The sequence below is a fragment of the Chiloscyllium punctatum genome, chromosome 15, assembly GCF_047496795.1.
Source record: "Chiloscyllium punctatum isolate Juve2018m chromosome 15, sChiPun1.3, whole genome shotgun sequence".
Lineage (NCBI taxonomy): Eukaryota > Metazoa > Chordata > Chondrichthyes > Orectolobiformes > Hemiscylliidae > Chiloscyllium > Chiloscyllium punctatum.
In genome coordinates, this window is record NC_092753.1 from 26,562,009 (window position 1) to 26,585,562 (window position 23,554).

At 45.0% G+C, this 23,554-nt stretch overlaps 1 protein-coding gene across 2 annotated transcripts in view; it reads right to left on the reverse strand.

Moving 5' to 3' along the window:
• Positions 1-23,554, reverse strand: part of LOC140486141 (lysosome membrane protein 2-like) — a 61,703-nt gene that overhangs the window by 22,389 nt on the left and 15,760 nt on the right. For both annotated transcript variants that reach the window (XM_072584814.1, XM_072584816.1), the window contains exons 3-7: positions 20,091-20,235; positions 19,488-19,688; positions 13,010-13,101; positions 5,446-5,565; positions 825-994 (exon numbers count right to left, since the gene is read on the reverse strand). In XM_072584814.1, coding sequence (XP_072440915.1) covers positions 825-994; positions 5,446-5,565; positions 13,010-13,101; positions 19,488-19,688; positions 20,091-20,235 — 728 coding nt within the window. The remainder of the gene's footprint in view (positions 1-824; positions 995-5,445; positions 5,566-13,009; positions 13,102-19,487; positions 19,689-20,090; positions 20,236-23,554) is intronic.

Genomic DNA, 23,554 nt, shown 5'->3' on the forward strand with positions numbered 1-23,554 from the left:
TGTTGACGGGGGAGGTGGCATTTGATCAGTAAATACATAGGGATGTGTTAGAATGTGAGCCATGATCAAAAAAGGCTTGCATTTATGCAGTGCAGAACCTTCAGACTTTACAGTCAAAGTTTGGGAGAAGATTTGTAGTTCGGGTGCTCGTTGTTGTGGTTCTGTTCGTTGAGCTGGGAATTTTTAACAAACACATCGACCTGGACCCAATATAGCGGCCACTACAGCGGCAGAGACAAGCCACTGTAAATGCTGGAGGAAACATCACAGAAGCGTTTCACAGGAGGCTCCCAAGCTCTGAGGATGTCACCTAGACAGGGGACGAAACGTTTGCAACACAAATTCCCAGCTCGGCAAACAGAACCACAACAACTTTACAGTCAGTTAGGACACTTAAAGTGTAATCACTTACATAATGTAGAAAGAAAAAGAGCCAATTGGGATCAGAAATATCTCAGAAACAGCCACATGCTAATGACCACACAATCCATCGTAATAATGTCGGTTGAGGAATTTGTATTGGTCAAGAACTTGGATACCTCGCTCTAGTCTCCCATAAGGCCATTGGGTCTTTTGCATTCACCTAAGAGAGCAAGATAATGCCTCGATTGAACATCTGACCTGGAAGACAGCATATCCGAGTTGCCTGCTTTGGGCTGAATGGCCTATTTCTGTAGACATCTCTGCCAACGCTAAGGGTACAATGACCCACTTGTGGGACTGCAAAGTGATTCTGGTTTCAGATGTGTAGGAAGCTGACTGAACAGTGCCAGCTCTACATTGCCCTGTGACCCCGGCAGAGTAAGAGATTGTCAATGGCCCACCTTGTCTGCAGGTGCTGATATTCAGGACTCCTGACAATGGACAGTTCCCTCCTGGACAACACTCTTTGTTACTGGGATGGTCACTTGCGAAAGCCTCTTTTGGCAGAATAAATCGATAGGCACCAATGCCTTCTACTTCGACCTCCTTTTCAAACATCAGATAGAAAGACCTGTGTGAAGCAGCAAGAATTGAAAGTCATCTCTTGCTTGAAGTTATTATTTTTCACTTACACCACACACACACTTTCCCTTCTTTCCACAACTCCAGCTCCTCTCCATCCACTGTCCCCTTATGTACATCCCGGTCCTCTCTACTTTGGCTCCATTCTATCTGCTTTGAGCTCTCATACTCCTTCCGTTTCACCCTCTTCATTCCCTTCCACCTCCAGTATTATTCCACAGCTACATAGCACCTAAAGAGTGCAGGCAAAAGTGAGGACTGCAGATGCTGAAAATCAGAGTGGTGCTGGAAAAGCACAGCAGGTCAGGCAGCATCCAAGGAGCAGGAAAATCGACATTTCGGGCAAAAGCCCTTCATTAGGAATGAGGCTGGGAGCCTCCAGGGTGGAGAGATAAATGGGAGGGGGTTGGAGCTGGGGAGAAGAGTGCAATAGGTGGATGGAGGTGGGAATGAAGGTGATTGGTCGGAGAGGAGGGTGGAACGGATAGGTGGGAAGGAAGATTGGCAGGTAGGACAGATCATGAGGATGGTGCTGAGCTGGCAGGTTGGAACTGGGGTAAGGTGGGTGTACCAGATTCACGCTACACAAGTGCTAGTCAACAACCACCAAGGGAGAATCTAACCATCATCTCTTGACAATTAATGGTGTTACGATTATTAAAGCCTTCACTATCCACAATTACCATTGACCAGAAACTGAACTGGACTTGCCATATAAATAAAAACTGAAAGAACTATGAATACTGTAAATCAGAAGCCTCGGGCGACTGTCTGTGTGGAGTTTGCACATTCTCCCCATGTCTGTGGGTTTCCACCGGGTGCTCCGGCTTCCGCCCACAGTCCAAAGATGTGAAGGTCAGGTGAATTGGCCATGCTAAATTGCCTGTAGTGTTAGGTGTGTTAGTCAGGGGTAAATATAGGGTAGGGAATGGGTCTGGGTGGGTTGCTCTTCAGAGGGTTGTTGTGGACTTGTTGGGCCAAAGGGCCTGTTTCCACAGTGTAGGGAATCTAACCTAATCTAATCAAATACAGAAGTTGCTGGAAAAGCTCAGCAGGTTTGGCAGCATCTAAAGAGAACTCAGAGTCAATGTTTCGGGTCCAGTGACCCTTCCTCAGGACTGATGGTAGCTGGGAAAATGTCAGTTTATATGCAGACATAGAGGTGGGGGGGAAAGGGCTAAGCAATAGGTGATAGGTGGGGATAGAGTCCAAAAGAGACAGAACAGTTAGAGCTGAAAATGTATTGTTGGAAAAGCGCAGCAGGTCAGGCAGCATCCAAGGAACAGGAGAATCAACGTTTTGGGCATGAGCCCTTCAGGTTTCCTGAAGAAGGGCTCATGCCCGAAACGTAGATTCTCCTGCTCCTTGGATGCTGCCTGACCTGCTGCACTTTTCCAGCAACACATTTTCAGCTCTGATCTCCAGCATCTGCAGTCCTCACTTTCCCCCCCCAGACAGAGCAGTTAGACAGACAAAGGAGTCGATAAAGATCTGGCTGGCAGGTTGATTAACTGTTAATGGAGACTGTTAGTGGCTAATAATAGGTAGTGTGTAATGGCAGACTTTGTGATAACAAGGCCTGGTGTGTATGTCTAGGGTTGGGGACGAGAACATGGGAGAGTTCAGGCCGTAAAATTATTGAACTCGATACTGGGTCCAGAGTTGGTTGCAGGGACCCCAAGCGAAAATGAGGTGCTGTTCTACCAGCTTGTGCTGAGCTTTGCTGGAACACCACAGCGAGCCTGTGACAGAGATGTTGGCCAGGGAATATGGTGGTGTGTTAAAGTGTGTAACGGCAAACTGTGTGATAACATGGCCTGGTGTGTGGGGGGTTGGAGGTTAGGACTTGGGAGAATTCATGCCCTAAAATTATTGAATTTTACTGCCATATAAATGCTATGGTTACAAAAGCAGGTCAAAGGCTAGCAATCCTGCAACGAGTAGCTCACCTCCCAAATCCCCAAAAGCCTGTCCACCATCTGCAGGGAATGTCAGGAGTGTGATGTAGTAGTCCCCACTTGCATGGATGAGTGCAGCTCCAACAACACTCAAGCAGCTTGACACCACCCAGGACAAAGCAGCCAATTTGATTGGTCCCACGTCCACAAAAGTCCACTCCCTCCACCCCTGACACCAGTAGCAGCAATGTGTACTGTCTCCAGGATGCACTGCCACATCCGTGGTGAAAACATTATTGGACTTAACTTGCTTTGAAAGTTTGATAATGCATATCAACCCTAATTTTTATTTAAATAGAAGCAAGACAATGTTTTAACTATACACCAACTGACCTTAAACATATATGGGTGATGGGCATTTACTGGGGACTCACTTGAGCTTCTATGAGCAGACACAGAAGGGGTGTTGTGGCACAGTGGACATGAACCTGCCATATAGTTTGGCTTCAAGACCCACCTGAGGATGTGATGCACACAGAGAGGTTTCATAAGGTGTAAGAACAGGCTAATTATTTCTGAACTGAAGCAGACTGGAACTCTGGCTATGGAGGCCTTACTCGAGATCAGAGTGGTGCTGGGAAAGCACAGCAGGTCAGGCAGCATCCGAGGAGCATGAAGATCAATGTTTCAGGCAAAAGCCCTTCATCAAGAATCAAATTTTGCCCAAAATGTCAATTCTCCTGCTCCTCAGATGCTGCCTGACCTGCTGTGCTTTTCCAGCATCACTTTAATCTTGACTCTGATCTCCAGCATCCACTGTCCTGACTTTCACCTATGGAGTTCTTAGGTCTAAGCGTGCAATTCTGTAAATCAATGTCCACGCGGATAAAGATTGGCTGTGGTTGTGTCCCACATATTTCTGGAATAGAAGACCAAGGAGCTGTGACTGTTATGGAGGATGGACACTGGACACCACAACAGCCAGGAACAGTGACTAGGTACACAGACTGTCAAAGACAGCCACGATCCGGCCGTCAAAACAACTGAGGGACAAGAAAATAAAATGCACTCTGCAATGCCCTGCTGCCATGATAATGCAGTGCTTAAATAATATTTGCAGTACAGAGGCAGTCCATTCTGACCAACATGTCCTTGCCAATGTTTGTGTTAACATTCTCACCATCCTCTTCACCTCATTGATCAACACTTTTTACCATTTGCTCCTTCAACTATTTGACAGCTACTCCTTAAATATAAGGACACCCTTCAGTCCAGCCACCCCTCTGGGCGTGAGCCTCACCTTCTCTTGGGGAAAAGGAAATCTCACCTGAATTTCTGGCTAGATTTGTTAGTGACTACCTGCTGGTTATGACCACTAGTTTTGGGTACCTCCATGCTTGGCAACATTTGATCTTCGTCTTCCCTATTAAATCCAGCCTTTACAGCCATCCCGAGGGAGAAAAAGGGTCATCTCACAGCCTTCTTTCTTCCAGGGAAATGGTCTCAGTCTATTCATTCTCTCCTTACACATACAACCCCTCTTTCTCTCTCTACACATATACACATACATATATACCTGGAATTTGTTTAGCTCAATGTCCTTTTAGTTCCTCAGAGCTTTCACACTGTTACCACAGAAACAGAAGTAGGCCACTCAGCCCATCATGTCTGCACCACCATTCAATGAGATCACGGCTGACCTAATAACCCTCAATTCCATAACACTTGATTCCTTTACCGATTAAATAATCAGTTGATCTCAACCTTGAACATAATTAACAACCCAGCCTCAACATCCCTCTGTGATACTACCCTCTGAAAGAAGAAATTCCTCCTCGCCTCTGTCTTAAATAGGTGACCCCTTATTCTGAGATAATGCCCTGTGGTCCTAGACTTTCCCACTTGGATAAACATCTCCCCTGTCAAGTCCCTGAAGAATTTTGCATATTTCATTTTGCTAAATTCCAATGAGTACAGGCCCACCCTGCTCATAAGCCAGTCCCTCCATACCCTGGAACAACCTGATGAACCTTCTCTGGACTGTCTTCAATTCCTTCGATAAGGAGACCAACCCCTGTCCCAGTACTCCAACTGTGGCCAAACTACTGCCTTGTGTAGTTTTAGCAAAACCTTCCTATTTTTGTTTTACATTTCCTCGGAAACAAAGGTCAACATTCCATTTACCTTCCCTATTACCCGTTGAACTTGTATGCTAGCTTTTTGTCATTTATGCATGAGGAATAGTAAAATCCATCTGGTACATTCAGTCTTTCTTCACTTCAATAATATTCATGCCCACTATTCTTCCTGTCAAAGTGCATAACCTCACCCTTTCCCACATTATCTTCCATTTGCCAAGTGTTTGCCCACTGGCTTAGCCTGTAGAACTATTTTTGCCAACTGAACCACTTACCCTTCATCTGCTTTTGTGTCATCTGCAAACCTGGTGACAGTACATTCACGAAGTCATTTATATTATCAATAATTGTGGCTCCGACTCTGCTCCCTCCCGCAGTTACACATAAGTCGTCTATGCAATTACCTGCAAATATCAGATGCAAAAATGTAAAGCTTCTCGTCCCTTTCGATCAAAGGGTGGAAACTGGCTCCATCAGTTCCATTTATCATGTTGCATGCATTTGATGCCCACAAATTCAGAGACCTGTCCAAAAGATAATGATCAACTTTCTGTTAATCATTGAGCCTTTGCCTTGGTTAATTCTCTCTGCAACAGTGGTCTGATACAGCAAATGTCAACATGAAGCTTACCCAGGTATAGTGTTCTCTAACATAATTCTAGCAACGCACTTTACCCTCAAACAGAATTTGCTGAGGCAGGAAGCAGTCCCAACGCTATCCATCTTTCGAAAAATATTTGACTTCTGGGAAATAATTTGGACATATGCTACTGATAAGATGGATCCACAACTGTAACACTTCAATGAATCTTGCTTTGCAATTTTGGTGAACATTTGGCAAAAGGTTGTGCACCGTTTCTTTGTCATCATGGATACATGGAATCTTTACAGTACAGAAGGAGGTCCTTTGTCCCATGGCGCCTGTACTTGCTCTCTACAAGAGCACAGTTGAACTGGAACCCACAGTTAACTCTGCGATCACCACACTGTCAAGCAACACATTCTAACTACACTCTCTCGAATAAAAAAAAGAATGCTTTCTCACCTCACCTTTGGTACTTTTGCATATCATCTTTTATCAGTGTTGACTGGTTCCCAATCTTCCTATCATGGAAACAGTTTCTTCCTAACTACTCTTCAGGGCAGCACAGTGGTTCAGTGGTTCAGCGCCAGGAACCAAAGTCCCCTCTCGGGTGACTGTCTGTGTGGAGTTTGCATATTCTCCCGGCGTCTGCGTGGGCTTCCTCCGGGTGCTCCAGTTTCCTCCCACAGTCCAAAAATGTGCAGGTCAGGTGAATTGGCCATGCTAAATTGCCCATAGTGTGAGGTGCCTTAGTCACGGGTAAATATGGGGCTGGGTGAGTTGTTCTTTGGAGGGTCAGTGTGGACTTGTTAGGCCAAATGGCCTGTTTCCACACTGTAGGGAATCTGATCTAATCACTTTGGCTCCATCTGTCCTGATTTTGTTCTCTTTTATACAAACATATGAAATAACAGCAGGAGAAGGCCACTTGGTCCTTTGAGTATGTTCTGCCTTCAACGCTCCACATTCCAACATAACCCTGATAACATTTTGTCTCCTTTGTTTATCAAGAATTTATCTATATCTCCATTAAAAAAATGAAAACACTCTGCGTCCACCACCTTTTCAAGAAGAGAGTTCCAAAGATTCCTTGGGAGATAAACTTAACTGTGGAATTATTCAGTGGTGAAGAGAGAAAAGAATAATGTTCCTAAAGATTTTCACTGGCTCTGTCTGGCTATCTCTATGGACAGGGTTGCTATTACCAGGCTCCAGCACACACAATGCCTGCTGGATATACTTATGGAGCTGCACTCCCTATCACTGTGGCTACTGCTGCTCAGATTGAAGGGGGAAGCAAGATGGGAACCAAGGGCTTCAGTTCACGTGCTCAGGGAGATGAAGATAGAGTCGGTAGGCATCCACAGACTGGAGGAGCTACACTCAGGAGCCTCAGCAAGCTCCTCTCAGGACACTCTACACTCTCTGTCCTTCCAGCTCACCCATAGTTCCATAGCTGGTGGAAGATCAAGGTCAGGTGGTTAAGCCTGCCCGGGGCAAGAGACTGGCAGCGGACATGACCACCTAAATTCCTTCAGAGGTCCACCACCAGGACTACCTGGAGAGTGGGCTTCCTCCAGCCCAGCTGCACTTTGACATAGTGGGAGGGAAAAGGAAGAAAATAACTCAGTGAGAGTCCAAATGGAAAAAAAATCATGGTAGCCTTTTAATTTTGTAAATACATGCTCACTGTTAAAATGTGCAGCACAGAGCTGTACATGGTGAAGTCTCAATCATGTGAGAGATGACCTCCCTCTTCAAAACATCTCAAGGATGAAAGGAGTCATTGTGGTCCACCACTGCTCAGCATGGTGGCTCAGTGGTTAGCATTGCTGTCTCACAGGCCAGGTCCCAGGTTCAAATCCTGCCTCGGGAGACTGTGTGGAGTTTGCATATTCTCCCCCTGTCTGCGTGGGTTTCCTCTGGGTGCTCCAGTTTTCTCCCACAATCCAAAGACGTGCAGGTCAGGTGAATTGACCATACTAAATTTCCCATAGTGTTAGGTGCATTAGTCAGGGGTAAATATAGGGTGGGGGAAATGGGTCAGGGTGGGTTACTCTTCCAAGAGTCGGTGTGGACTTGTTGGGCTGAAGGGCCTGTTTCCACACTGTAGAGAATCTAATCTAATCTCTCAAACAGCCAACTCCTTGACTGATGACAGCCTCAGACACTGAACCAGCGCGTTGAGGACTGGAGCCGAGGTGTTGCCTGTAAATGTGGACAAAACTGAGGCTCCAAGCAGCTGGGGGTGGCCCACCCACACTATCCTACACTTACACCCAGCCTATGAGTGACTCAGTCATGATACCACACACCGTTTTTGCAGTGAATGTTCATTCTATGTATCGGCTTTTCAAAGGAGCACATTGCAATCAAGGTAACCAGCAGTTCACACGGCCACTCTGCCTCACAGTGTAGTGGTGTACAGAGAGAAGCTGCATAAACTGCTCCCCCTTGCATGGTCAACGCTGGATTCTCAAACATTTCGGGTCAACCTACATGCATTCTGAAACATTACCTGATTACATTTGCTGAGCTGAGGGGGCAAGGAGGCAATTAGTCCCCACTATAATCACTTAATGCCTTAATCCTTAATGGGCATCCTTGGATAATGATGGATCTGCCGCTGAAATGCAAACTGAATCCAGGATTAATAAATCAGCAGAGGCACAATTGCTGCAAATGTCCCTAGCAGGGCCTCAAGTTCCAAATGTTTTACTCTGCCTTTTGTGAAAAGGACAGTAGCTAACCCACTTAGAGTCATAGAGTCATAGAGATGTACAGCATAGAAACAGAACCTTCGGTCCAACCCATCCATGCTGAGCAGATATCCCAACCCAATCTAGTCCCACCTGCCAGCACCCGGTCCATATCCCTCCAAACCCTTCCTATTCATGTACCCATCCAAATGCCTTTTAAATGTTGCAATTGTACCAGCCTCCATCACTTCCTCTGGCAGCTCATTCCATACACGTACCACCCGCTGCGTGAAAAAGTTGTCCCTGAGGTCTCTTTTATATCTTTCCCCTCTCAGCCTAAACCTATGCCCTCTAGTTCTGGACTCCCCGACCCCAGGGAAAAGACTGTCTATTTTATCCTATCCATGCTGTTCATAATTTTGTAAACCTCTATAAGGTCACCCCTCATCCTCCGATGCTCCAGGGAAAACAGCCCCAGCCTGTTCAGCCTCTCCCTGTAGCTCAGATCCTCCAACCCTGGCAACATTCTTGTAAATCTTTTCTCAACCCTTTTAAGTTTCACAACATCTCTCCGATATGAAGGAGACCAGAATTGCACACAATATTCCAATAGCGGCCGAACCAATGTCCTGTACAGCCGCAACATGACCTCCCAACTCCTGTACTCAATACTCTGACCAATAAAGGAAAGCATACCAAATGCTGCCTTCACTATCCTATCTACCTGCGACTCCACTTTCAAGGAGCTATGAACCTGCACTCCAATGTGTCTTTGTCCAGCAACAGTCCCTAGGACCATTAAGTGTATAAGTCCTGCTAAGATTTGCTTTCCCAAAATGCAGCACCTCGCATTTATCGGAATTAAATTCCATCTGCCACTTCTCAGCCCATTGGCCCATCTGGAGCAGATCCTGTTGTAATCTGAGGTAACCCTCTTCGCTATCCACTACACCTCCAATTTTGGTGTCATCTCCAAACTTACTAACTGTACCTCTTATGCTCACATCCAAATCATTTATGTAAATGACAAAAAAATCGAGGGCCCAGCACCGATCCTTGTGACACTCCACTGGTCACAGGTCTCCAGTCTGAAAAACAACCCTCCACCACCACCCTCTGTCTTCTACCTTTGAGCCAGTTCTGTATCCAAATGGCTAGTTCTCCTTGTATTCCATGAGATCTAACCTTGCTAATCAGTCTCCCATGGGGAACCTTGTCAAACGCCTTACTGAAGTCTATATAGATCACATCTACTGCTCTGCCCTCAGAGCAGAGCAGTAAAGAAGAAGTAACATCTTCTTTGTTACTTCTTCAAAAAACTCAATCAAGTTTGTGAGACATGATTTCCCACGCACAAAGCCATGTTGACTATCCAGAATCAGTCCTTGCCTTTCCAAATACATGCAGGTCCTCAGGATTCCCTCCAACAACTTACCCACCACCAAGGTCAGGCTCACCAGTCTATAGTTCCCTGGCTTGTCTTTACTGCCCTTCTTAAACAGTAGCACCATGTTTGCCAACCTCCAGTTTCCGGCACCTCACCCTTGACTATCGATGATACAAATATCTCAGCAAGAGGCCCAGCAATCACTTCTCTACCTTCCCACAGAGTTCTTGGGTACACCTGATCAGGTCCTGGGGATTTATCCACTTTTAACCATTTCAAGACATCCAGCACTTTCTCCTCTCTAATCTTGACATTTTGCAAGATGTCACCATCTATTTCCCTACAGTCTATATCTTCCGTATCCTTTTCCACAGTAAATACTGCTGCATAATATTCATTTAGTATCTTCCCCCATTTTCTGTGGCTCCACACAAAGGCCGCCTTGCTGATCTTTGAGGGGTCCTATTCTCTCCCTAGTAACCCTTTTGTCCTTAATATATTTGTAAAAACCCTTTGGATTCTCTTTAACTCTATTTGCCAAAGCTATCTCATGTCCCCGTTTTGCCCTCCTGATTTCCCTCTTAAGTATACTCCTACTGCTTTGTACTCTTCTAAGGATTCACTCGATCTATCCTGTCTATTCCTGACATACGCTTCCTTCTTTTTCTTAACCAAACCCTCAATTTCTTTAGTCATCCAGCATTCCCTACACCTACCAGCCTTCCCTTTCACCCTAACAGGAATATACTTTCTCTAGATTCTTGTTATCTCATTTCTGAAGGCTTCCCATTTTCCAGCCATACCTTTACCTGCGAACATCTGCCTCCAATCGATTTTCGAAAGTTCTTGCCTAATACCGTCAAAATTGGCCTTTCTCCAATTTAGAACTTCAACTTTTAGATCTGGTCTATCCTTTTCCATCACGATTTTAAAATGAATAGAATTATTGTCGCTGGCCCCAAAGTGCTCCCCCACTGACACCTCAGTCCCCTGCCCTGCTTTATTTCCCAATAGTAGGTCACGTTTTGCACCTTCTCTAGTAGGTACATCCACATACTGAATCAGAATATTGTCTTGTACACACTTCACAACTTCCTCTCCATCTCAACCTTTTACACTATGGCAGTCCCAGTCGATGTTTGGAAAGTTAAAATCCCCTACCATAACTACCCTATTATTCTTACAGATAACTGAGATCTCCTTACAAGTTTGTTTCTCAATTTCCCTCTGACTACTGGGGGGTCTATAATACAATCCCAATAAGGTGATCATCCCTTTCTTATTTCTCAGTTCCACCCAAATAACTTCCCTGGATGTATTTCTGGGAATATCCCATTTTGCACACTATGTCAACCATCTCTACATAGTTACTGTACACCTAACTTTTGAGGCTACGTATTTCAATGCGAGTGAATTGCAGGCTGCACCTGTAATACATGAATACCCCCTCACCTTCCCTTTCATTTCCCAATGCCCCCATTGACCCTTCAGCCTCCCTCCATTTCCACTGAAACTTTTATGTCAATGTTGTCACTTTGCTTCCAGAGGACATTACTGCGGAAATTCCCATTACCTTGCTGGAATTCCCATCCCCTTGCTGGAATTAACTCCTCCCTGCGTGCGAGTCAGAATTGCCGTGACCTGCTTGGAGTGCCCCTTTCCAGAGTTCCCAGTTCTCTCTTCTTCACTATCAGCTCCCAGCCTAATGTTGGCTCAATGGTTAGCACTGCTTCCTCAGCGCCAGGGACCTGGGTTCAATGCCCACCTCGGGCAACTGTCTGTGTGGAGTTTGCACGTACTCCCAGTGTCTGCGTGGGTTTCCTCTGGGTGCTCTGGTTTCCTCCCACAGTCCAAAAATGTGCAGGTCAGGTGAATTGGCCATGCTAAATTGCCCATAGTGTTAGGTGTAGGAGAATGGATCTGGGGTGGGTTGCTCTTCGGAGGGTCGGTGTGGACTTGTCGGACCGAAAGGGTCTGTCTCCATACTATAGGGAATCTAATCATAATCTCCAATTGCCCTCTCTCCCGGTCACCATGTCTCCAGCGGTCCAGGACAATGAGGCCCATCCCCAGACTTTGAGCACCCTGCTTTCCCCAGCACTTTGCATTGTTAAGCCCCCTGACCATTTTTGACCAATCCCGGACCACTGACCATTATTCACCACCTGGACTGACTTGACAGAAAAAGCCCCAAAATGAATATATAGAGCAGCTTCCAGGGTACCTCTCAACATCTCCCCTCCCAGTCTCTTCCCGGATGCCATGACCAAGTGGTTGCCTAACCAGACATGAATCCCCCTCCCCTCCTGCCCCCCCTGGGAAAATGCAACAGAGTTTGCTTTCCAGATTCCCCACGTGACAATTGCATCAACTGTCACTGGTTAAAGACCAGTTCAGTCAGGATAAGGTCCCCAAGTAAATTTTAATTCAAATCTTGGTGACAAAATGGTGGGGCATCCATTCCTTATCCTCTGGCCCAACTAAATGCCTCCAAAGTGGCGGTTCAGCGGTTAGCATTGCTGCCTTACAGTGTCAGAGACCCGGGTTCAATTCCAGCTTTGGGCGGTTGTCTGCGTGGAGTTTGCACATTCTCCCCGTGTCTGCGTGGCTTTCTACCAGGTGCTCCAGTTTCCTCTCACAGTCCAAAGGTTAGGTGGATCAGCGATGGGAAAAGCAGAGTTGTAGGGCTGGGTGGGATGCTCTTTAAAGGGTCGGTGTGAAAATGATGGGCCAAATAGCCAGATTTACACAGTGTAGGGATTCTATGAACTGACCATTCAATTCCTGCTCCCGCTCCCCCACTATTGATTTTGTTTCTCTCTCTGTAGGATTTCCAGCGCTTTCTGCTTTTATTTCTGATTTGCACATGCTGCTATATTCCATTTTTATATTGGATCACCTGCCTATTTGGTCCAATGCTCTTCATGGGATCTTGCCATGCCCAAGCTGGCTGCAATGGTCACTATAGTTATAAGTACCTTGCACAAAGTACTTTCCAAGCACTGTGGGACGCTCCAAAGTGGAACTCAAGGGTGGCTCACCGCCTGGGGTAATTAGGAATGAACAGTAAGTGACCCAGATCCTGAAATCAAACCAAATAACCACAAGGCTACAAGATGGTGTTCTCATTTGCATTTTGCCAATAGCTGGACAATACCTAGCGACAACATAGCAGCGAGAACCTCCAGTTAGTCCATCAGAAACTAGATTTACCAACACAAAATTCACGCTTACTTTATTCATACTGCATTAGGATAAGATCATAGCTCCGACAGTTGTAGTAAGGAGAAGTTACTTACTCCTGCCCATTCCACATCATTACTTCCGTGAATTTCATATAGTCACCTTTGCCAGTATTGAATAAATACTCTCCATCGTTTGTTCCATTCATCTGGAAATGGATTGAAATACTCTTATAGAAAGTGCCTTCTTTATCTCTCACACACACACGTGCATTTACAATATAAAATTTAACTATTGGAAACAATTGGAAACCAAATTTTGTTGCCTATTTCATTATCGCATGTGGTTTGAAATAAGATTGTGTTACGGTGCAATAAATGGACCTACTTTTGAACAGACTTGGCAATGGCTGAAACTGCTAAAATGGTGGTTACTTTTAATTATCCTGAGGGTACTAAGTCATTCATTTAGTGTTTTGTTGGGGTTATATGTCGACTATCATGGGTTTTGTGCGGCCAAGTGTCTCTGAGGAACATTCGCGAACTACCTGGACATCAATAGTAACATCTAAAGGTCAGTTTTGACTCCATATGCCAATATTTAATATGCCAAATGATTTGATCTGCTGCCATACAGCCTCATGTCTCGGCCATCAACACTAGGTAAAGCTAGAAATCACACAGCAGGTTATAAATCCAACAGGTTTATTTGGAAGCACTAGCAACACCATAACCTGATGTGTGATTTTTAAAACTTTGTCCACCCGGGTCCAACACCGGGTAATGTTGTCAGGCCTCAGACATGACCATCAGTGTTATCTGACACGAGATTGCATGCATACTATAAACAGGCACTATTTTAGTCAAAAGATGCTTGAGGAGAAGAAAGGAGGATGGCACAGTGACTCAGTGGTTAGCACTGCTGCCTCACAGCAAGAGGGACCTGGGTTTGATACTATCCTCAAATGACAGTCTGTGTGCAGTTTGCATGTTCTCCCCAAGTCTGTGTGGGTTTCCTCTCACAGTCCAAAGATGTGCAGGTTAGGTGGGATTGGCCATGCTAAAATGCCCAGAGTGTCCTGGGATGTGCAGGCTAGGTGGATTAGCCATTGAATTTGCAGGGTTACGGAGATAAGGTAGGGTTGGAGGGGTCAGTGCAGACTTCAACAAGCCAAATGGCCTGCTTTTACACTGTAGGGATTCTTGGACTCTAACCATTCTTTCACAGTGTTGATGAGAATGATAAAGTGTTGTAATATTATGGTTTTCTAACCAAATGAAGAAAAAGGCCAAGACTGTGAGAGGAAACCCACACAGACTTGGGGAGAACATGCAAACTGCACACTGACATCCGGTTTATGGAGATCTGTCCTGCAGTCTGTAACAGCAGCTTTGAAAAATGCTTCCAATTTACCGGTTAGTTTGATGGACAAAACATATATGTGTTTCAATATTGCTGATATGCAGGACGTTTGTCTATCAGCCTGACCAGTCAAAGCCAATAACCTTCAACACCTTTTACACATTAATTTCACAGGTAGCTGGCCTGAAATTGGCATGGTGGACAGGCTAACTCTCCTGAATGGCATTTTTGTCCGGTTACTGAGGGTGCAGACATGTAAAGTTACCCTCACATTGACATCTAAAGACTCTATGTTAAACATCCAAATTTTGTTGCCTATTTCATTATCGCATGTGGTTTGAAATAAGCTTGTGTTACGGTGTTTTGCCAGACACTGAATTTCACAGGGACCCAGCCTGTGCATACACACAGGGAAATAAAAATGGAGCTGAATTAAATAACCACTTAATTGGTTTATCAATCCATCAATTGCATATCGCTGAGAAAGACACTTAGCTCTTGTCAGGACCTCTGCAAGAATGCCTAAACATAACTAATCGCAGGAGAAAACAGTGCTGATTGTTGCTAAGTTGGCTTTGATTCTGGGTCACATCTTCCCTACATATCTTGATCAAATTCTTAAATCTATGTTGCCTAGTCCTTAGACCATCACAATCCTTGTAGAATTGCAGAATGATTACAGAACATAAGGACACCATTTGGCTCATCATGTTGAAGGGCAGCACGATGGCTCAGTGGTTAGCACTGCTGCCTCACAACACCAGGGACCTGGGTTCAATTAAAGCCTCAGATGACTACCTGTGTGGAGTTTGCAATTTCTCTCAGTATCTGCGTGGGTTTCCTCCCAAAATTCAAAGACTTGCAGGCCAGGTGGAGTGACCATGTTAAATTGTCCATTGTGTTCTGGGATGTGTCGGTTAGGTGCATTAGTCATAGGAAATGTAGAGTAATACGGTAGGGGAATGGGTCTGGGTGGGATACTCTTCAGGAGGGGGTGTGGGACTTGTTGGACCAAATGGCCTGTTTCCACACTGTAGGCATTCTACTCTGTCTATGCTGGCCCTCTACAGGAGGAAGTTACCCAGCCATCGCTCTGCTGCTTTTTCCTTGTAACCTCTCACAATCTTCCTTTTCAGATAATAGCTCAAGTCACTTACAGAAGTCTTGATTGAACCTGCCTGTAACATGCTCTCAGGCAGCACTTTCCAGATTGTAATCATATCCTGTGTCATCGCTTCTGTTGTCAATACCTTAAATCTGAGCCCCTTCCACTTCTGTCCTCAGAGTCATAGAGATGTTCAGCATGGAAACAGAACTTTCAATCCAACTTGTCCATGCCGACCAGATATCCTAAATTGATCTGGACCCACTTGCCAGCATTTTGCCCAGATCCCTCAAAACCCTTCATATTCATATACCCACCCAGATGCCTTTTAAATATTGTAAATGTACCAGCCTTCACCAACTCCTCTGGTAGCTCATTCCATACACGCACCGCCCTCTGCATGAAAATATATCTTTGCCTTCTCACTTAAGCCCTTTAGTTATGGATTCCCCCACCCCAGGGAAAAGACCTTGCCTCGTCATGCTATCCAGGCCCCCCATGATTTTATAAATTTCTATAACGTTTAGCCTCTGATACTCCAGGGAAAACAGCCCCGGCCTATTCAGCTTCTCCCTGTAGCTCAAACCTTCCAACCCTGGCAACTTTCTTGTAAATCGTTTGCGCATCTTCTCAAGGTTAACAGTGCCTTTCCTATAGTAGGGAGACCAGAACTAAATGCAGTATTCTAAAAATGGCTTAACCAATGTCCTGTACAGCCACAACATAACATCCCAACTCCTACACTCAATGTTCTGACCAATAAAAGCAAGTGTATTGATTGCTTTCTTCATGATCCTGTCACTCCACCTTCAAGGAATTATGAACCTGCATCACAAGGTCTCTTTGTTCAGCATTCTACCCAAGATCCTACCATTAAGTGTATAAGTCCTGCCCTGATTTGCCTTACCGCAATGCAATGCCTCACATTTATCTAAATTATCACCAGCCACTCCTCGGCACATCGGCTCATCTGATCAAGGTTCCGTTGTACTCTGAGATAACCTTCTTCACTGTCCACTACACCACTAATTTTGGTGTCATCTCCAGCTTACTAACCATACCTCCTACGTTCACATCCTTTTACCAATAGAAACAGTTTGTCCCATTTACCATGTCAAGGTCCCATCATGATTTTGAATAATTCCATCAAATCTCTTTCCAGGGAGAACAATCCCAACTTCTCCAATCTATCTGACGTTCTTCATCCCTAGAATCATTTATGTGGATCTTACTTGCACCATCTCACATTTCTTCTCTTCCTTCCTAAAACTTGGCACCCAGAACTGGACCTAACTTTCCAGGTGAGGTTGAGACAGTGCTCTATATGGCTTCAAGAGTTTAAAGAGGGACCTGAATGGTGAGTAAAGGTGAAGAATTTCTACTTCCTGTCAATCTGCAGGTGATAGTTAAAAGTACAGGACTAAGGTTAAAGTAAGTGGGTAAAACTAGGTAAAGTTAAAGTAACTGCAACATATAATGACAAAGTTTGGCAGGACAGCTCGACCAAGTGGAGCATCCATCCTGTGGCCCCTTCTTGTCACCTAGACAAGCCCATGTCACCGACTGCACAAGACTGAGTGCCAGGTTTCAGAACTAGAGCATTAGCTGGAGTCACTGTTGAGCATTGGTAGGGCAGAGGCCTATGTGTCTATTTCATTAAGGGAGGTGATCACACCACAGGTTAGATGCAGGCAGGCACATGGAAATGGGTCAGTGCAGGGCAGTCCAAGAGAGGTAAGTAGGTAGAGCAGGAATCCTTGGATGTTCTGATGGATAACCGGTTTTTCATTCTGGATACTGTTAAGGACTATGGATATTTGGAGGAATGCAGCTGTACAGGAGGAGAAGGCAAAGAGCGGTAAGATAGCAAGGTGAGATGTGGGCATCACTAGCTGGAGCCAGCATTTATTTCCCATCTTTAGTCACCCTGGAGAAGATGGTGAGGAACTGCATTCTTGAACTGCTGCAGCCCACATGTTGTAGGTTGATTCACAATGCTGTTAGGTAGGGAATTCCAGGAATTTGACCATGTGACAGTGAAGGAATAGCGATCTATTTCCAAGTCAGGATGGCGACTGGCTTGGAGTAGCTTTAAGTTGAATGGAGAATTGATAACTTTCTTAAACTCTGTTTGTGGATGAGTCCAAATAGCCAATATGTCAGCACAAATACATGTCAGCCCACTTGTCTGCATGGGTGCAGCTCCAACAACACTCAAGAAGCTTGACACCATTCAGGCCAAAGAGATCGCTCGATTAGTAACACTTTCTTCCATCACTCAGTAGCAGCAGTGCGTACTATCTACAAGATGTGCTGCAGAAATTTACCAAAACTCTTTAGACAGCATCTTCCAAACCCATCTGGAAAGAAAAGAGAACATCACTATCTGCAAGTTCCCCTCCAAGCCACTCCAGACTTGCAAATATATCACCCTTCCTTCAGTGTCGTTGGGTCAAAATCCTGGAATTTCCTTCCTAACAGCAAGGTGGGTGTAACTACAGCCCAAGGGCTTCAGTGGTTCAACAACACTCTTCAGAGCAATTAGAAATGCCTGGCCAATGCCATCCACATCCTGCAATCAAATGCAAAGGAAAAACTATGCTCTTGCCTCTTCTTTTGTCACAGTGTTGTGCAGAACTCTTGGTCAGCCCATTTTAAATGGACTGCTGGTTCCTCCAGTGAAGGTTCAGTACATTGGATTGATATTAACTGGATTAGACAAGAATGAGAGATGTTCTGATTGAAATGTGCGTGACTCTGGTCAGCCTAATAATGCTAGTCTAAACGTCTAATACTAGTCTTCTGCTAGTCTAAGAGACTGCAGCACACTCCCAGGATAAGGAGATGTTCATTTCACACCGAGATGAGGAACAATTTCCACACACAAAAACTTGTGACTCTTTGAAATTCTCTGCCTCAGAGGGTTGGGAATGCTACATCACTGAAAGTTTTTCAGATCGAGACTGACAGATTTATGATCCCTCAGGGAATAAAGGATATAGGGATTAGGCAGAAAGTGGAGTGGAGACCAAAAACGTCAGCCCTAATTGTTATTCACCATGAAGAGAAATGTATTCTTCCAGAGTGTGGAGCAAAGAAAAAAGCACATGGGGCAGCCTCAAGGTCAAGCACAATGCTTCAAGAAAGCAGGTCACCACCACCTTCTCAAGGGGAACTAGGGTTGGGCAATAAATGCTGGCCTAACCAGCAACACACATGTCTCATGAGTGAATAAAACAAAACTCCTATTACCCGGTTTCTTGTGTTTTAGTGAAACAGGAAGACGAAAGTGATTTGATCTGTCGTCCTCCTTGGGACATGATTTGTTTTTTTTTAAATTTAACCTGTTCATTGATGCTATTACACACCTCTGGAGCAGGTGGGACCTGAACCTGGGTCTCTCCTTCTAAGAGTGGGGACATTATTACTGTGCCACAAAGTAGCATTCTTAAAGGCACTGAGGAAAATCCCAATCCAAAATATGAGCTAAAAATGACAACCAAATAATATCCGGTTAATAAAAACTGAAAGAACTGCTGTAAATTAGAAACAATATCAGAAATTGCTGGAAAAGCTCAGCAGGTCTGGCTGTATCTGTGGAGAGAAATCAGAGTTGTTTCAGGCTGAGTGACCCTTCTTCAGAACTGATGGTAGCCAGGAAAATGTGGGTTTATATGCACCAGATAGTTGGGTTGACAAGGGTGAGGAGTAAACGATAGGTGGGGATAGATTCCAAAGAGACAGAACAGTTTGATAGACAAAGGAGTGGATAACAATCTGGCGAGGAGGGTGAAAAACTATTAATGGAGACTGTTAGTGCTTATCAATATCCAGTTAACACCTGGTCACTTACCAACAAAACCAACTGATGACATTCAGGAATATCACTCTGCCTCAGAGTTTCAAGATTTTGACCAGTCTGAACTAATGAGATTTAGGTGATAGGGTGTGCTGTGATGATTGATGAATCCTGGTCAGTAAGATCACCATATGGTTATGCATCAGGCATCATCACTCACACACAGAAACACCACAGGAGTTAATACTAATGAATTCTGGGAATGCTCGACAGTAATGTTCTATTTTAATCCTATATCCGGATTGTTCAAAACGCACTGATTACTTACTCCATAGAAAAGTCCAAACTGGCTGCCCGGGAAAACACTTGGCAACAGCTTATGACCAAGCTTCAGCAGAGGGTGCTCGTAACCCCAAAGCCACTCCTCCACACTCTGGCTCTGGAACAGCTCATTCTTCTTCAAGGTAAATAGCGCGGATGCAAAGATCTTCTGGGTGATCCCACTGCGCCTCAGCATTTGCAGCAGAGTCTGGCAAAGGAAATTGGAGACAGGAGTGTTACACCCGCAGGGGGTACAAGGGCTGGAGGCACTCACCAGGTGCCAGAAGGTGGAATCTGAACATTGGTCCCACATCAGTGTATCCGACACCCCTGCACTTTGACTGAAGGTGGAGGGGAGATGTCAGAGGTAGGTTCTTTTACACAGAGAGTGGTGGGTGCATGGAGTGCACTTCCAGCAGTGGTAGTAGAGTCAGATACATTAGGGACACTTAAGCGACTCTTGAATAGGCACATGGAAGTTGGTACAATGAAGGGTATGTAGGTTAGTCTGATCTTCGAGTAGGATAAAAGACCAGCATAACATAGAGGGTCAAAGGGCCTGTACTGTGCTGTACAGTTCTATGTTACTGATGTACATCCTCCTACTTACAATAAATGGAATGTTGATTGTCGTAATGATGTCCTCCCTTGGATCACCCACTGACATTGTTGGCTCAAAGACAAAGCTTCTCTGAGTTGTGGCTGAGATCGTGGAATTGTTGAACAACGACACGTTAGCACGATGTCGGAACTCCCTGTTGGGAACGAGAACCATTGGGAGTCATTAGGTTAGGTAAGTTCAACATGTTGGAGAAATAAGGAGCAGGTAAGAAATATTCATTCACTTATTCCAAACAGCACACAGGCCACACAGCGTTATTCTGGACATCAAAACCATAAAATCTCGGAGCAGAATTAGGCCATTCAGCCCATCGAGTCTGCTCCACCATCCCTGATATGATTCTTAATCCCCTTCTCCTGCTTTCTCCCTATAACCCTTAATCCCCTGACTCATCAAGAACCAAGCTGTCAATGTCTTGGCCTCCACAGCCTTCTGTGGCCACGTGTATCACAGATTCACCACCCTCTGGCTGAAGAAATTCTCTCTCGTCTCAGTTCGAAAGAGTCGTCCTTTCACTCTGAGACTGTTCCTTTGGGTCCTGATCTCTCCTACTAGTGGAAACATCTTCTTCAAGACCACTTTATCCAGATCGCTCCGTATTCTCTAAGTTGAATAAAAACGTCCCCATATACTTCTAAACGCCATCAAGTACAGACGCAGAGTCCTCAACCACTTCTCATATGACAAGCCCTTTAAATACAGACCCCAGAATTTAAATTGTTGGTGTAATTTCCCCTACCTGGAGGAAGGTAGATGGGGCAATAATGGGGTGAGTTGCCTTGAATAGACTCACACTCCGTGGCTGGTTTATAATGGGGGTAACCAGGGCCACTGGTTTGTTGGATTATGGAGCTTGAGGCTCCAGTGTCCCTGAAATCTAGGGGCACCATGGTTCCATGGATGGAGCAAAGAGATGACCTCTGTAAGTCCATCACCAAACACTCCCAGTCTCATCTACATCACCCTTTGACCCCCCCCCCAACCCTGCAAGAGTATCAAGATCTTGCTATTGGATCCTCAGAGGAAGATTAGGCTGACTTTATAAACCAGAAGCTATAGATGACCTGTGATGGCAGAGTTGAGGTCTATGATTTATCATCAATCATCCGTATGGCCTGTCAGCTCTTAACCTAAATTGTGGGCAATTGGGTGCGCTTTTTTCAAATGGTGAAGGGAGTGCCTTGGTTGCCATGTACTTACCCCCACACTGTACAAAAAAAGTGGGAAATCTCTACTGTGATCAGGCGGCCAGCAGCAGAAATGGCTCCAAGTCTGTTTATGAGCTACAATGAAGCATGCTGGGAATTTTGGTCAAGCTAGTTTAAATGCGGACCTCCGTTAAAATTGCAGCCAGGACCTGCTGTGACCTGCAGTTTCCTGTGTTGACCAAATAAGGGCAGATGTCATGTGATCAGCTCATATTACAATATTACCTTATGTGGGGCTTGGAATATGGCTGCTGTTTAATATTTCTAATTAGAAATATTAGTGTGTAAACAGGCCCTTTGGCCCAACAAGTTCACACCGACCCTCCAAAGAGTAACCCACCCAAACCCATTCCTTTACATCTACCCCCGAGTAATGTACCTAACCTACACATCCCTAAACACTATGGGCAATTTGGAGAAAGTGAGAACTGCAGATGCTGGAGATCAGAGCCGAAAAGTGTGGTGATGGAAAAGCACAGCCAGTCAGGCAGCATCAGAGAAGCAAGGGAATTGACGTTTTGAGCATAATGATTAAGAGCTTATGCTCGAAATATCAACTCTCTTGCTCCTTGGATGCTGCCTGACCGGCTGTGGTTTTCCAGCACCACACTTTTCGACTATGGGTAATTTAGCATGGGCATTCCACCGAACCTGTACATCTTTGGATTGTGGGAGGAAACCGGAGCACCCAGAGGAAACCCACACAGACACGGGGAGGACATGCAAACTCCACACAGAGAGTCGCCAGAGCCTGGAATCGAACCCAGGTTGCTGGCACTGTGAGACAGCAGTGCTAACCACTGAGCCACCGTGCCACCCATTTGGGAGTTTTTATAATCTGTAAAATTCCATTGGCTGGGGTCAAATGGTGGGATCAGGGTTCACTGGCTGAGTGCCATAGAAGTTCTGGAAATCAATCACATTTTGAGATAAGCTAACACAAAAAAAACAATTTTCTCAGGAGAAGCCTTTGAGACCAACACTTGGGAAGTATGTGCCCTGACGTTATCTTCAGAGAAGACACAGAACCCCAGCAGAAAAGACCTGAATGGAGAACAAAGTTGGCCACTTCACTCGATATGGGGCAGTTTTTGCTTCAAATCCAACCTCCAGATTGGGTCAAATCTGAATTAAGTGAAGTAAGACACAGCGAAGTTAAATGAAGGGAGTTAGAGCTGAAGTTAAGTTTGATAAAGATAGCAGTAAATGCTGCAACAAATGTATGCTTTATATTTAATATTTTACTTGAAGAGTTAGAATAAAGATTCTGAGTTTGGTCTGTTATATAAGGGCACCTAGTAAAAGGTTTGACTATTCCCTTTTGGTAACACCACCTATAATGACAGGAAAGCAAAGGTAGCTCATATCCACAATTCCATAAGTGGAACAAGATCTTGCACCAAGATCAGGAATTAACTTTCAAAGAATGCATTCAGTAGGGCACAAACAAGGATCAAATACAGGGCAAACCTCTTTTCTCGAGTGATCAGTTTCTGAGCTGGAATGGAATTTAACTCCATGAGTTACGATTGTGTCACAGTAGGGACTATATGGAGAAATGCCAATCCCAACTTTCTCATTACCTTCACAGAACCAAGATCCTTCTGGACAATGAAGGAGTGTGACCCCAGGGTCACATGATCCCTATCAGCTGATTTCAACAGGTAGAGGAAGTCCTTGGCAGTCCAACTGAAGACGGGTGCACCAGAACTTGCCGCTCCCCAAGTCAAGCTATTGCAGTACAGTTACAATACTGGCATCTACCCAACAATGTGGAAAATTCTCCAGGTATGCCTTGGTTTTTATGTACAAATCCAACCTGGTCAATTAACGCCCCAACACTCTACTCTTCATCATCAGTAAAGTGATGGAAGGGATCATCAGCACTGCTATCAAGCAGCACCTGCTCAGTGACGCCCAGTTCGGGTTTCACCAAGGCAACTCAGCTCTTGATCTCACTACAACCTTGGGTGACTGTGTGCACACACATACAGCTCACTATCCCATTCGATGTAGAACACGCACACAGCCAGATATCCCAGTCAATGCAGAGCGCGCACACAGCCAGATATCCCAGTCGATGCAGTGATGTGTTACACTGTCACTCTCAAGCATTGCAAGGATATTAAAGCTGGGAACTAACTATTCAGGATGATGAGAGTTTTTGGAAGGAAAGGATGGTGGTGTATGTTTGTTAGTATGGGTAACATACAGTAGCAAGGCATGATCATGAATCAGATGCAG